The sequence below is a fragment of the Periplaneta americana genome, chromosome 7 (assembly GCF_040183065.1).
Source record: "Periplaneta americana isolate PAMFEO1 chromosome 7, P.americana_PAMFEO1_priV1, whole genome shotgun sequence".
Lineage (NCBI taxonomy): Eukaryota > Metazoa > Arthropoda > Insecta > Blattodea > Blattidae > Periplaneta > Periplaneta americana.
In genome coordinates, this window is record NC_091123.1 from 94,529,617 (window position 1) to 94,546,277 (window position 16,661).

At 34.5% G+C, this 16,661-nt stretch overlaps 1 protein-coding gene across 3 annotated transcripts in view; it reads left to right on the top strand.

Annotated features, from left to right (window-relative positions):
• VGlut (Vesicular glutamate transporter) overlaps nt 1-16,661 on the top strand; it is a 569,182-nt gene that overhangs the window by 392,634 nt on the left and 159,887 nt on the right. For 2 of the 3 annotated variants that reach the window (XM_069831082.1, XM_069831083.1), the window contains exons 3-4: nt 1,105-1,146; nt 9,984-10,156. In XM_069831082.1, the coding sequence (XP_069687183.1) occupies nt 1,105-1,146; nt 9,984-10,156 (215 nt within the window). The remainder of the gene's footprint in view (nt 1-1,104; nt 1,147-9,983; nt 10,157-16,661) is intronic. The other variant, XM_069831084.1, reaches the window with a different exon arrangement.

Sequence of the window (16,661 nt, forward strand, 5' to 3'; positions counted from 1 at the left end):
AATGGGTTCGAATCCCGCTTGAGTTAATTTTCCGCAACTGTAAGGCGAATGTCAGCTAACCCATAGGGAATCTTAGGTTCTATTTCGCCAAAAGACCATCCCGTTATATTCAACTTGACCGACATTAAATAATTTCGCAATAGATACATGTTGTTAAGTAAAATTATTAATATATATATTAATATATATTGGGAGAGAGAATTTATAATAAAATATTTATCACAAACGAAAACAAATGTTTATTCAATTGCACTAAACACAGAAATTACCCGACATTTGCTCTTCTCCCAGTAAGGGCTCGAATTAGGGTCTCCTAGTTTCGTAGTGAGACGCACAGAGCATTACTGCTAGCTGCTGTACTGAAGAAAAATAGTTCAGTAATGTATGTAATTGATGAGATTTTGCCTAACTATGGGAAAGGAAACCTAGAGGTTACTAAAGGTCAATAAAGGTTAGTTATAATTCAGCTATCAAAACAGAAAATATTTGTTTTAAATACATGTATAGGCTATTCCTTGCATTGAGAAGAATATTGAAAAACATAAAACCCTTGTTGTAAATAATAAAAATAATAATAATAATAATAATAATAATAATAATAATAATAATAATAACAATAATAACAGTAGATCACAGTATTGAAGAGCACAAAAACATTATTATTGAAGAAATTACGGTGAATATTCGTGAAAAGCCTAGGCCTACGTAAAACTCATTGTACTCCAGTAAAGTGAAGAAGTACGAGGTGATCTGAAGACCTGTGGCTAGTTGCCTAGGAATTTATCAAGCACTGCAAATTGCTACCAAATCCAAATAACGCTATATCATAATATTACCTCGATTTTAAATCAGTCGTACTTCTTCTAGGATACGAAGCGTCCGAATATCGATTCTTGAACCTACGTTTTACATAGAATTTTCAATTTTCATATCACTATGCTTATTCTCAAGTTGAAAAACTTGTAACAAAGCCAGTAACTGATCTTCCCCGATTCTTTACTACGGATTGAGACGCTATTTCATTTTATTTTACCTATAATTTATGTCTGTATTTACAAGGTATGTGTTCTCTGTCACTAAAAATTGCTTTCCTTTCGTTTTCAGAAATATCCGCTATGAAGAATTCGAAATGCCATCAAAACTTGGGTAAGTACGAATACTGAAACATTTGCTTACAGTTACAGTAGGGAACGGGAAACAATATACGTCTTAGCAAAGTGGACTTCAATTTAATTTTTAAACACAGAAGTCTAACTTCCATCGTTAAATAAAGCATTTAAACCTCAGAAATATGTTCAGAATGAACTAGCTTAACATATTATATGTGTTCATCAAGTGTACCGAAGTAGTATTTCCATGCAAATAGTATATATGAGAAATACGTAATGAATGTACTTGTATTATGTTCGTCCATACGAAATGAAACTATTGCCATTCACGAAATACGAAATTCAAACAGACTTCATACTTAGCAATATCATATATATATATATATATATATATATATATATATATATATATATATATATATATATATATAGAAAGCCAGACATTGGTTCACATTAGTCAATTATTTCAAATAATTATGATTATTACACTTTTACTACGTCATACTACTTTTGACCAATAAAACGGTACGGAACGACGTGATTCAACTAATCATGGATGCTTATCATACAATTTTTATCACCTTTCTAGCATTTGTTTTTATCACCTCTGGCATTTGTTTATTTTTATCATCTCCCTAGCATTTTTTTCTTTGTTTGCCAACATTGTATTTTAAATAATTGTACCTTTTGAAATAATTCATGTTCATTTCATCATCCTTAATTAAAACTTTTCTATCATTTATCTTGTTTATATTACGTAGGTTATATTATAGCTTCTACTGTATGAGATTATGGATAGTTACGTATCAGAGAAGTGAAATGCAACCGTTTTATTGAAAATGTATCTGAATCAACAAAGCCTACTTGACTAGTAATCGTCCATAGAATTCAATGAAGATTGTATAGTTGGCACAACTGGTAACAAGAGAACAACTCATAATAACACACTACTGCCATCTAGCGGAATATTTGTAACGATGAGATGGTATAATAATACATTTTCAATATAGTTTAGTATTTTCGTAAGTCAATTAATATTTTATTGTATTAGAGTAATTCATTTCTTTTAATCTTTATATACTTTCTTCTAATCGTGTCACAGTCAATTAAATCTAACTCGAGTTTTGATTTTCTCTAGATAAATCAAAACCTCTATTGAGATTACTGTAGATAAATAATTGCCTATAATATTAATATCCCTTAGTTCAAACAAATGCCCTCACTGAAAAATAGTAAGTTAGACTACAGATGTCATGCTATAAAACAACTATTCGTTGGAGTTTGTTACTAAATTCTTATTTTACACTTCGAAACTGATGTACATTCTTCAGAATTTACTAGAAGAACGACATACAGATTCACTCAACTTATGACTGTGAAAGTTTGAATGAAGGGCTATCTAATCATCTTTTTGAAAACTAAAAACAAAACTACTTTGAAGAATGAAACTTTAATCTTGTTATTATCTTCAAACAATATCAATGTGTTTCAAAGTATGGTTCTAAAATATCGTATAACTCTGAAACTTACGTACTTCCTATGCTATATTAATACTCGTAAATGTAATAATTTTTCAAAATTGGACATCACAGTTTTATAACTAACCATTAAATATGCAAAGTTGACTATACTCATCTCATCTGCACGGCTGGTGAATCCCCTAATATTTAGCTTATTTTACCACTCCTGACTGGTGTTTATGCTATCCTTCATGCATCAGCTCTTATTGTGTACATGATAAGAGAGAGGAAATGAGAGAAAAATACATAGACATCAACACATGAAAGCTAGCTGTATGGTTAGTGAAACCCCGTCCCCCGAAATTCGCAGTGTCAGTCTGTCTCCAGTAAAGACACGCAGCTGGTCAGCTACAAATAAGTGCAGTTTATTAGGTTTTATTCTGTTTTGCAATAGTTGCACATTCAATGTGTGGACGTACACATTTTGAAAACATACATACGGAAAAATAAATCGTGTGGTAGAACAAGGCAAAACTTTAAACTTAAATTTCCTGGTCGCTCAGCTTCGTGCAGAAATATAATACTAAATTTAGTGAATAGGATTAATGAAGCAGCTTCTGTGAATGATGTGATGTGAATTATGTATCACACAATATGGGCAACACTTCCAGCAACTACTGTGTGTAGGGTGAGTACCTAATATTATTAATATAACATAGTATGTAAGTTTTAATCCTGCGAAACTCCGTAAGTTTGCGGATGCAAGCAGCGACGGAAACGAGGGAACCTGCCGCTGGTCGACAGAGAGAAACACAGAAGAACGTTTGTTTAGCATGTTCACATAACAAAAACTCATTTTTCGGTAGGGTGAGCGTACAGGCTAAATTATTTTTAATTAAAAAAGTATAACTTGAGCTTTGTCCACTGCTGATGGAGCACACAAAACTTCAGAATTTGCAAGTTTAAATCTACCTTCGTCTTCAGGAATGAACAAAGAATGAGCGAGGTATCTATGCTACTCACTTGAGTTGATGTAAAAATAGATTCAGGTGAATATATCCACTTTATAAGTTTTTGTATATTTCATCAGCAATAAAAGAACTCTACTTGTTCTAAATGAATCACCACTGTTTTCTCTGTCATTCACAATGCTTTTTTATTAATTATTTATCTAATTTAAGTTCATCTTCATCACCACTATCATCGTCGTCGTTTATGCACGCATTACTTCTTATGGACGTTCATGATTTCTTGCCAGTGTTTACAGGGTGTCTCCAAGGCCGCATATATTAGTTGTAAACATTCGTGTTGTGAATTCAATGACAAATAGAAACACACTGACAAATTGCACAAACGAGGGCGAGATGGCGACCTTTCCTTTATTACTTGAGTGCTTCAGTAGAAATCTATTTTGCTCTTCTCGACTTTTGGCCAAATAATCTTCAGGTCAGGCTTGGTTTCAGAAAATACAATCTTTAGGTCTTGCAAAAGCATACACTAGCAAGGGTGACATCATGACTTCTTGAAGACGTTCTTCGGACTTCGTTCCCCTACACATAACAAAGTAGATTATTGTTTCGTTAACGATATTATGCCCTTCCAATCAGACGATGAAGCTGCATTTCAATTTTCAGATCATGTTTTAGAAAATTTCATCGAGCCTCATTTTAAATTTTCACCGTCACTATGGACAGAATTCTCATATTCTCTTAGCGAATGCTTGTGAAAGTTTTCATTCAAAACTGAACGATATGTCCTATCACTCACACCCTAAAATTTGTCAGTTATTAGGGGCCTTCAATGAGTGACAAACGACGTCTTATGCAAAATTTGTGAAATGATGCCGAAAAAAGGAAACTTGTTTTACTAAAAGTTATTCAATTTTATTCATACAAGGCCAAACCAACAGGTTAGAGTAGGTCTCCGCATAATAATTTACAAATTTCTGCAACAAAATGCTTTACAATAAGCCACATATTTTTAAATTAAACTTACTAAGTTGTATTCCGATATGTACACTTTGGTCAAAATGAAAGTGGCCGGTCTCTTGAGCAGCGAAAATTAAGTTCCTTCGGGTGAGCGCGCAGTTCACTACCGTAAACCTCCGTGCGCCGCTTTAGTTAACTCCATAATACAAGGCGCTGATTAGGGCTACCTCCACAGCATGCTTCGAATCTCCGTAGAGAATTTTTTGTTTTGCCCTTTCTTTTATTTTTTTAGAACTCCTTTTAGTGTAATATAATAAAATAATTTCACTTATGTTAATTCATGTTACTTACAGATAATTACAAAATTGGTGAAAATGTATGGTTATAATTCCAGAAAATCAGGATATATTTTGTCATCAGAATTATGGTTTTTTTCTTGTTTACAATTACTACGTTTAGGGTCCACACCTGTGGAGTAACGGTCAGCGCGTCTGGCCGCGAAACCAGGTGGCCCGGGTTCGAATCCCGGTCGGGGCAAGTTACCTGGTTGAGGTTCTTTCTGGGGTTTTCCCCTCAACCCAATACGAGCAAATGCTGGGTAACTTTCGGTGCTGGACCCCGGACTCATTTAACCGGTATTATCACCTTCGTTTCATTCAGACGCTAAATAACCTAGATGTTGATACAGCGTCGTAAAATAACCCAATAAAATAAATAAAAAACTATGTTTAGGCCCTGATGGTCATTTATTTAGATTAGTATAATAATCATATTCCCTGTAGCACAACTTGCAAATTAATTGTCTATTTTTTTTTTTTTTACCGTCAACATATTTACTGAATGTTCCATAGGCAATAGAGTGCAAAGCAGCAGGAATTAATAAAATAATTAACACAGCATTTTACTATGAAATTCCCTAATTGTCGTCTTTAGTGTTACTTCCATCCAGCGTCAAAAGTTTCTGTTAACACGAAAAAAATAATAAAGCGAAAAGTATTCTAAGGATTAAAAAAAATGACGAAAATCTGTTATATTTTCACTGATAAATTTAAAAGGCAATAAAAAGAAATTTAGTAACTCCACGAAGACTTGAACTTACAACCTCAGTCACTATTACCTAACGCGTTAATGCTCTACCAACTACGCTACGAGTTTTACTGCAAGGTTCGTACTCCACTTGAGAACCTATTATATAGTATATTAAAGTGTTTGTGTTACAATATTCACTGTTTAAACACTCTGAACGATCTGTCTCTTTAAATCTCGTATATGAATTATTTTTTCGGAAGATTTTAGTGATTAATAGTTGTGTTCCCCATTATAACTACTGGAAGAATATACGCAATCTTTTGAACAAAACCTGGCTCTCCCGACCGCTCACGGAAATACCCGATTCGAACTTTGTTTCTCAGACGCCGGCCACTTTAATTTTGACCAAGTGTACTACACTGATTAAGTGGGAAGGTAAATGTGTGATTTAAATGAGGTACGCAACTCGGATATCTGACATTTGATGCTGAGACGCAACTAAAATATACTATATAGTCCGAATTAGTATGCTACCAACATACACAGATCTGCAAGGTCTTCTACCTCTTGGTTGGTAATTTAGGAGTTGTCGTGGTAGATGATTCCTGTGCATATCAGAGACATGTTGAATTGAGTCTCTCAAATTTAAGCTCTAAGTTAAAATAAATTTCTCTTTTGAATTTAAAGAATTGAATAGTTTACTTTTTGTAGCTAACCTATAAATGATTGTGCAAGAATTTTTATAGATCCAATAATTTTGCGGTTCCAAGGCAAAAGGTGATAAGTCAATTTTTGACGAAAATGAGATTTTACCATATCTTCTCCATCGTTGTGGATTATGGCGAAAGGTGACATGCATATATATCTGTTATTTTTCTCTCTAGCCCATTGTTATGAAATATTATTATTATTATCATTATTATTATTATTATTATTATTATTATTATTATTATTATTATTATTATTATTATTATTATTGTAAAATCGTTCAAACTTTAAATGCTCGCTCCTGGAAAAACTGCAAGAAATGACACATCACATTTTGCATTGGAGCCACAGAATGAAGAGACAATTTATTTAGGAATTGTGGAGCGTAATATTATAATTATACTAAAAATGACAGTAAATTTTTAGCCCTGAAAAAATTAAATATAACTGACGTTTCCCAAGAACATTTATTTAGTAGGAAAATTGTTAAATACGGAAGTATATCTGGGATAAATATATGTGTAAAAATTGTGTGGTGATAAAGAATAAACAGAAATTATTTGTAACTTTTACTGTGTTCATAGTGGAAGGAGGCTTTGGGTTTTTTTTCTATAGAAGTAGCGACATTCAAAGTTACGGAGCTATATAATCGTTACACCATAAGGGACGGGAGGGAAAGAGGGATCTATTTTTGGCTATGTTACCAAGAGCTATTCTTCAGTCTTGGATGTGTCACATAGATCTATGTAGAAACATCTTGCTCCGGAGAAGAGTAACTCTTGGTAATGGATCCAACAAGTAGGTTCTTCTTTCCCTGTCTTTCCTGATTGAGCCGGCAAGTATCTCCAAAACTTTGGATGGCTCTACATCTACGTCACTGTGAAAATATCTACAAGTCTCTTACTAAGGAATAAAAACTTACATATGAAGTGAATTAAATGGAAAAACAGTCGTTTAATAGGTAGTGTCATCTGATGTTTCATTACACATGTTGCTCACAACGCATTTTTCCATAAACTTTACACAATACACAGACTTAGATTTAGATGATTAAAGTTTGAAAAGTACTGCATAAGCATGAAAATTAGAATTAAATCGATCTTATTCTTTATACTTTTAAACTTTCAAAAAGTATTCCAGTTTAAGATTCTGTTGTATTAGGTAAATTATTTAGTACGAGTACATAGGAATAAGTAGGTCTATATCTGACTACAGAAATCTTCATCACTATGTTCATACGCTTTATATTTTGGTAAATATTTTTGTTTTTAAAATACGAAATGTACTTTTGCACTGCCTTCTTCGTTATAACATTGCATCCATTTTGAGGGATTTACTTCATTTCATTATTATTAAGCTTACAAGTTTTATTTATGCAGTTATTTAAAAGTGACCTATCCTTATCAAATGGAAAACCCCGTAAATGGAGTCAGACTTAGAATAAACAAATATATCAATATTAAGACGATTGTAAGATACCGCAAAATCACATAAACGGTGTAATTGCGGTGAGACATTACATTATCAAAACTGTATTTCTCTTAATTCCTTTGTTTTTGCCATTTTAGAAGTTACATTCTCTACTTGATTTACTTTACCATTGACATTGCTAGAAACAGAAACTAGTCTCTCTCTCTTTCTCTCTATCTATCTTCTATTTCTATTATCGTCTTCGCACATACACCGCTGAAAATGGGTTGTCATCTAACAGAAAGAGGTAATGTTAACAATCTTTCATGTGGTATGAGATAAGTTCTTATTTTGACACATTTACTACAGCCTGTGGCACTTCAAAACATTGTTCAAAATGCTAAATGCTGCCTTGTAATGAATAGTACTTTCTTCTCTGTATTCTATATTACTATGTTTATGCTGGTTTTCGCAGATATTTCATGTTTAGAAAAGTTTTTTTTTTTTCTCCTGGCACAATTTTGATAATATTGAACCAAATAATTTTGGTGACATAAAATATAAATAAAAAATGAAAGTCTTGGAGCGATTTCTAGTAAATCACCATTTTGTGAAAATGTTGTATAGGCCCAAAGGTCTCAGATAGTCTAATATACCGTACTTCATATCTTGAAAATGTTACACTTCATATGCACATTTCCGGATGAATTGGCTTGTGAAGTTGAACTTGAAGAAGATGCATTCAGCGGTTAGGAGAAGGAAAGTTGAGCATGGGGAGACTGATAAACATACGGCATGCCGAAAGTTATTTTAGATGTTCAAAACTTGTATCTAAGGGGGGGGGGACATACTGATTTTAGATTTAGTCTAACTATTACCGTTGCGGGTAATTAGCAATTCAAAATGGCAGCTGCATTTTGTGCATTGAATTGCCGTTTCCTTGGCTATATCCACAAATGTCAGTATTTCCGAGTGATTATTTTTTCTGTTTATTTCTGAATGTCATATGAACAGCATGACATAGAATCACTTAAATGTTTTCAGTAGGAATTTTTTTATTATTTATACAGAGTGATTCACGAGGATTTACCGTTCCTTACTGAGCTTATTTCCGAAGATATTCTGAGCAAAAAATGTTATATAAACATTTCTCCTAATCTTAATATTTTCCGAATTACACTAATTTGAAATTGTTTGTAAAATACCATTATTCTTTAGTTTTAAGGGTAAAATAATATTACAGATAAAGAATGAACTATTCAGGAGTATAATTGCTTTAATTAGCTAGTATTCTGAAGCTAAAAATGTTTCGTGAATTCCATTGTTGCTTTGTACAGAATTTTTTTTCGACTTTTAACTACAAAATTCCATTTTCTGATAAGTGTGTAAGAATGATGTCATTTTTAGTTAAAAATTGAAAAACAGAATCTGTACAAAGAACTGACAACACATTTTTAACTTCAGAACACTAGCCAATTAAAGAAATGATACTTCTGAATAGTTCATTATCTATTTGTAACATTATTTTACCCTTAAAACTAAAGAAAAGAGGTATTTTACAAACAACTTCAAATTAGTGTAATTCTGAAAATATTGAGATTAGAACACATGTTTATATGACATTTTTTGCTTAGTGACGGTAAATCCTCGTGAATCACCTGTATTTTAAAGTCTTTTTTTATTTTATTAGGTCAAAAATATTTAAAAATAAAAAATTAACTCAAATTTCACTGTAATATCTTAAAAACTGTTTCAGTTATCAGGTAAACCTTTGGAATAAACAAACGTTATGGGTGCTGTTTAGTAAGATTTCTAACAACCCATGCCGGTAATATTTTCTCAATCTGGAAATAGTATAAAATTGCAAAAATATTGTATATTGAGCATATAAAATTCCAAGATTACATAATTAGATATTACTAAAAAAAATACTGAATTTCACCAATTTGTCAGTACTTAAAGGTGTATGTTCTCCTTAAAATAAAAAAAAACTTTTCCGGCATCTATATTCCATGTAATGAAGAGTAATGAGTAATTGATACTGAAGGACTGCAAAGAATTAAATTTCCTAATTTGTAATTTCAAGAGAAAAATGGTGTGTCATCATTCACAAATTATAACATACTTTTCAATTCTGTTACACTATATGTTACGCCGCAACACACACTTCTGTAAAAGACAAAATCATCTTAATTTTGGTACAAATACCGATCTTGAATTAAAAAAAAAAAAAAAACTATACATGAAGTACTCTTTCGGGGGAAACTTGGTGTTCCAATTTCGACAGTTAACGTAACATCTGTCTTGTGTACTTTTTCCCTTCTGTTGTATGTCTATAGTTACAGAAAATCAGAAGACGAGAAAGGCTTTGTCAGCGGCGATGGAGAGCTGGGTTCGCCGGAGACCTTACCCGAACCAGAGAGACCCCCATTAAGGCATATCGACAAGTACATCCGGCCGGAGTGTCCGTGTCTCTCCAAGCGCTACACAGTTGCGGTCCTCACCTGCATAGGTATCAGTCTTCATCATACAGTATTTCATTATGCTAACTTGCAAGAAGACTACAAAAGGAAACAAGTCTATAAAATAATCACATGTGTGTGTTTGTGTCTGCTTGTATGTGTGTGGTTTATGAATCCAAAATAACTGGAATCAACAAGCCTCATTTTGACTAAACTTGAAAAAGAAAACTGCTTAAAATCTCATAAAAACCGCAACTGCATTTTCAAAATAAATTATGAAATTCTTAGCAAGTCCATAATCGTTACTGGATCTGCTCCTTTAAATGTGTACGTTACTAATAAGAAATTATGAGTACTGTCTTGAAATGAGTAAGTAAACCATCACCATCTATCTTCTAAATGTTAAACTTCCAGTTAACGGTTAAGTTTCTCTTATATTTATACAGAATGAAGTATAGGCTATGTCATACTTACAATTCTTTATTAAATATGTTGTTTCTTTACAAAAAATGTTCGTACATTCAAATACATATATTTACTGCGTCACATTTGTTACGCCTATAGGTTTGGAAATATTACACATTTATGTTAATCAAATATTAGTCTATTATATAGAGTGATTCAAAACTTATGTTACAGAAGAGTATGATAGATTTATTCATTCATTCATTCATTCATAGTGTTCTTTCCAAGGGCAGGTCTTTCACTGCAAACACAGAATTCTCCAGTCTTTTCTATTTTCTGCCTTCCTCTTTGTCTCCTCATACGATCCATATATCTTAATGTCGTCTATCACCTGATATTTCCTTCTGCCATGAACTCTTCTCCCGTTCACTATTCCTTCCAATGCATCCTTCAGTAGGCAGTTTCTTCTCAACCAGTGACCCAGTCAATTCCTTTTCCTCTTTCTGATCAGTTTCAGCATCACTCTTGCTTCATCTACTCTCTCCAACAGAGTTTCGTTTCTTACTCTGTCTGTCCATTTCACACTCTCCATCCTTCCCCATATCCACATTTCAAATGCTTCTTTTCACTTCTCTTCACTTCGCCGTAATGTCAATGTTTCTGCCCCATACAATTCTACACTCCACAAAACACTTCACTAGTCTCTTCCTTAGTTCTTTTCCAGAGGTCCGCAGGAGATGCTCCTTTTTCTATTAAAAGCTTCCTTTGCCATTGCTATTCCCCTTTTGACTTCTTAGCAGCAGCTGATGTTACTGCTTATTGTACATCCCAAGTATTTGAAGGTGTCCACTTGCTCTACTGCCTCATTTATAATTCGCAAGTTTACCTTCTTTACTTTTCTTTCTATTATCATGGTCTTTGTCACGTTGGCATTTGTTTTCACTCCATAATCCTGACAGCTGTCATTTAGCTCCAGTAGCATATCCCTTAGTATCACCTCCTATTCTGCTAATAACGCCATATCATCAGCAAATCTTACACATTTTATTACTTTTTAAATTTTTAAGTTGTTTATTTAACGACGCTGTATCAACTACTATGTTATTTAGCGTCGATGAGATCGGTGATAGCGAGATGGTATTTGGCGAGATGAGGCCGAGGATTCGCCATAGATTACATGACATTCACCTTGAAGTTGGAAAAACCTCGCAAAACACCCAACTAGATAATCAGCCCAAGCGGGGACCGAACTAGCGCCCGAACGCAACTTCAGATCGACAGGCAAGCTCCTTAACCGACTGAGCCACGCCGGTGACCATTTCATTCTTCTTCCTCCTATTATCACTCCTCCCATGTTCTGAAAACAATTCTTCACTAAATCCTCCAAATAGATGTTGAACAGGGTAGGTGATAAAGGGCATCTTTGTCGTACTCCTCTCCCTATTTCATTTCCTTCTGACATTTCTTCTCCTATTCTGACTTTGACTCGTTTCATATTATAAAGGTTACTGAAAAGCCTCCTCTCTTTCCAATCTACGCCAATTTTCTTTAGGATCCCCAGCAGTTTATTCCAATCCACTCTATCAAACGCCTTTTCTAGGTCCAAAAATACTATATACACTTCTTTATTCTTCTCTAGGTATCTTTCGCTGATTGTCCGTAGCAGTCCAATTGCACCTCTCGTATCTTTTCCCTTCCTGAAGCCAAACTGCTCTTCTTCCAACTGTTCTTCCATCTTAGAATATAAACGTCGATTCAGTATTAGCAGAAGAATCTTCGTCGACGCGATATCAGGCTGATAGTGCTGAACTTGATACATTTCTTGGCATTATTTTTCTTCGGTATTGGAATCAACACTGTCTCCGTGAAATCTTCAGGCCAGTCGTCTTGCTCATATATTTCATTGCATAATGATAGAATTTGCTTCTTGTCTCCACCCAAGCATTTCACTAATACAATGGGGATTCCATCAACTCCTGTTGCTTTTCCATTTTTCATTTCCTTAAGCGCTAGTTCAATTTCTTCCCTTAAAGGAGAAAATCCTTTTTCGTCTTCTGATACGGCTGCTTCGTCTTCTATAGCTAAGTCATCTGGACGATTCCCTGTCTCATATAACTCTTCTACATATTTCGTCCATCTGTTCAGTATTCCTGGTCTGTCTGTTATTTCATTTCCGATTTCGTTCTCCATCAACCACATGGATTTGCTTTAGCGGGTACTAAAACAAACATTTTTATTAAGAAATGTTTGTCCTATCTTGCACCGGTACGGCGCTACACTTGTTTCAATGTTGTGCTAATCATTCTTGCAAGCGTCATTGGATTGACGCTCTGATGCTTGAGTTTTCAACGAAAAACAACAGACAATGACGCTTGACAATTTGTGCATTACAGAAGTGCTTCGAACTGACGGCCCCCTTCTTGTAAAAAATACTGGCAACGCCGAAGAATTGACTGTCGCACCCGTTCAAATATTCCAGGTGTAGTACGTATGGTGTTACAGGCGTAAACAATCTTTGGAAGAAGATCATCGACACGGTGTACACATATTTCGTATATTAAAGTCTTCAGATGTCCCCTCAAGAAAAATTCAAGCGGATTAAGATCTGGGGATCTTGCTGGCCATGGGACGGGATCTTGATAGTCTATCCATCTGTCACCAAATGTTTCCTCGCCACGAGACAGAAGTGTGCAGGAGCTCCAACATACTGAAACCATGTCTTAGCGCTTAGTGTCTTAAAATTCTCGCCTTCGGCGTTAGGTTGGGAATATGGAATAAGACCAATACGAAAATAAAATGATTTTAGGCGTAGTCTTAAACTTCTTTTCCGACACTGTATTTCATTGTTCTTTTTTATTTTAATGTTATGTAGTATGTCGTTTTGTATGCGCATATAATATAATGTATATCAATATGCGTGCATATTTATTTATGTATAGATACGTAATAGAATGTGTTAAAGTATGAATGTACGCATTTTCGTAGACTGTAGGCTATATTAATATATTATAATATTATGGATGTCGCATACGTAGTTAACATGATGGCCGTTCAATTCTAGGTTCGTGGATTTAATTCCGGCGGATGGGCTATGGATTTTAAAGATGATAAAATCCTTTGCATAACTTCTTCCGCGAGGGAAGTTAAGCTGAGTGTCCCTTGTAGATTTAAGGCACGTAAAAGAACCTTGTCCTTGATAGCATTGCGCAAAATTTCGTCAATAATTTATCTCCCACCTTGAATTTCGACGCTAAATAACTTCTGGAGTTCAAAGTGTCTTTAAATAATATACTACTAATATTGATAAAAAAGCCTTCAGACTCTACAAAAAGTTAGATAACGTATCGTATGAGTATGATGATGGATCGGTGGAGCGGAAAAAAATTCTCTCCGGCACCGGTATTCAAACCCGGGTTTTCAGCTCTACGTGCTGACGCTCTATCCACTAAGCCACATCGGATTCCAATTCCGATGCCGGATTGAATCCTCTCAGTTTAAGCTCCACCTCTTAGTTTCCCTTTAGTGGCCAACCCTCAGGCACTGTGTCACAGATGTGCCACAGTGGCACAATGTCCAACATACTAATATGCTGAAGTGCACTCATTACGAGTGACTAAGTGCCGGAATCCGACGTAATGAGCGCCATCTTAAATTACTAAGTGATTATAGACGCATATCATATTATTGCGATGTACTGAAGCAGGCCTACATATATTTCCGTGCAGGAATTCTGCGTTACCATAAGATGAGAGGATTCAATCCGGCATTGAAATTGGAATCCGGTGTGGCTTAGTGAATAGAGCGTCAGCACGTAGAACCGGGTTCGAATCCAGGGGCCGGAGAGAATTTTTCTCCGCTCCACCGATCTTTCATCATATGTTAACGCAGAATTCCTGCACGGAAATATCATATGTACTTCAGTACATCCCAATAATATAACGAGTAGTTAATTTATTGCAGATCAGTACTACATTTAAATTATATTTTGTTATTAAACATAGATAGAAATATGTAGGCCTATTATTAAAGTAAAATTAGTCTACTATTTATAAAATTTAAGTAAGTATTTGGCGTTTCTTTGGATAATATTAAATAATAATATAAATTCATGTTTATGAAAAAGTAAATCATATACTTTGACCTACTGGTTACATTGGAAATATAATTATTTCATTCCTTCACTTCAACACTATTCTGCCTCTCTGATATTATCTGAAGACAGGTCAGTGATGGAAGTTGTTCATTATTCGCGGTTCATTTAGTTTAACTTCATATGTCAAATTATGATATTCATGTTACCTCTCACAAAAATAACATTCTTTGCAATAAAAAAATACTATGCATTCAAAATTACCAGCATTTCGTAATGTAAAATTCAGTAATATACCTCTTTTTGGTTTCAGTTAAAAGTAAGGATAATATTTGTCTAAATATCAGGTCGGATATTCATTCCAACCCTGAAATTAAAACGACTGTTCGTCGTTGTAAAGCTTAGCTTCATTTACTGCGGCTAATTGTAAGTATGGGTATTGTACTGAAATTTTACAGGAGCTGAAGTTCAACGTAGGTGAACATTGTCGGTGTAGAGTCTCTGCCACAGAAACAAAAATCTCTCGTTTTCATTCAGAGTAGATGCATCGTTAGTGAAACAATAATTTCTGCTATTCACGCTAGAAACCGGCGTTCAAATCCTGACGATTCCATGTACCGTATTTTTTAGTACTTTCACCATTTTCCCAATAATAATAATAATAATAATAATAATAATAATTAGTATTATTATTATTATTATTATTATTATTATTATTATTATTATTAGTCCCTTGAGTAAATATTCACTTTCATGTGGTGCATCATGAGCAAGATAAAATTTTTCAAAATTGGGTACATTTTCAGTGCTTGAACGGAATGGAAACGCAGGTGTACAGTTGTCAAAAGAAAAAGTGGCCGCTCTCCTGAAACAAAGTTCCCTTCGGGTAACTTTGCTACAATTCGGAGACAGGCGATGTTACATGTTGTTGGACCACGTTGCCTGATATCTACAGTTATAATTGAAGTATTCTGTGTGTTATTCGATAGCGTAATGGTAGCGTTCAGGTCTCTTATTCGTGAGATCCTGCGTTCGACTACAACCTCATGCTTCTTATGTTCTTTTTTGTTCTGTTTTTGAGAGAGACAAACTATATATAATGGCTCCTTTCTCTTTTACGATTATTTTAGTAATTAACATCAGGTTCATTAATATATTATGCCATGACTTTATCATTATGATATTGTGGCAGCAAATGGAAAGAAAAAAGATTTTATTCTCAATAAAAATATCTTTCGTAGCATAAACAAAACAAATTTACTGGCGTCGGCTTTAAAACATTCAAACAATTAAGCGTTCAAAAAACAAAACAAAAAACCCCACAATTCAATATTTAGTCTAGCTTCCTCTTATCTCGATCATCTTGCAGTCGAGTGGGCATGGAATCGACTAGTCTTTGCAAATAGCGACTGTTCTTAGACACGATATTCCAGGCATTCTGAACATACATACATAAGTGTTCTGTCCATGGGCAGGTCTTTCATTGCAAACCCAGCAATCTCCAATCTTTCCTATTTTCTGCCTTCCTCTTAGTCTCCGCATATGATCCACATATCCTAATGTCGTCTATTATTCTTTTCAACCAGAGACCCAACCAATTCCTTTTTATATTTCTAATCAGTTTCAGCATCATTCTTTCTTCACTCACTTTTTCAAACATAATTTTATTTCTTATTCTGTCTGTCCACTTCACACGCACCGTTCTTCTCCACATCCACATTTCAAATGCTTCAATTCGTTTCTCTTCATTTCGTCGTAATGTCCATGTTCCTTCCCCATACAATGCCACACTCCACACAAAGCACTTCACTAGACTCTTCCTTAGTTCTTTTTCCAGATGTCCGCAGAAGATCCTTCTTCTTCTATTAAAAGCTTCCTTTGTTCATGTTTGCAGTTTTTCTTGGGAAGGATAGGCGTAAATGCGGTAACATCCCGTTGCTTTCCGCACACCACTATCTCTTTCGCATCTTATTAAATTCCAGGGGACCCAAGCGTGGAGATGAGGAGAGTAGATTTGACTAATTGGGCCCTCCGGACTTCACCGAAAGTCACGGCAAGGG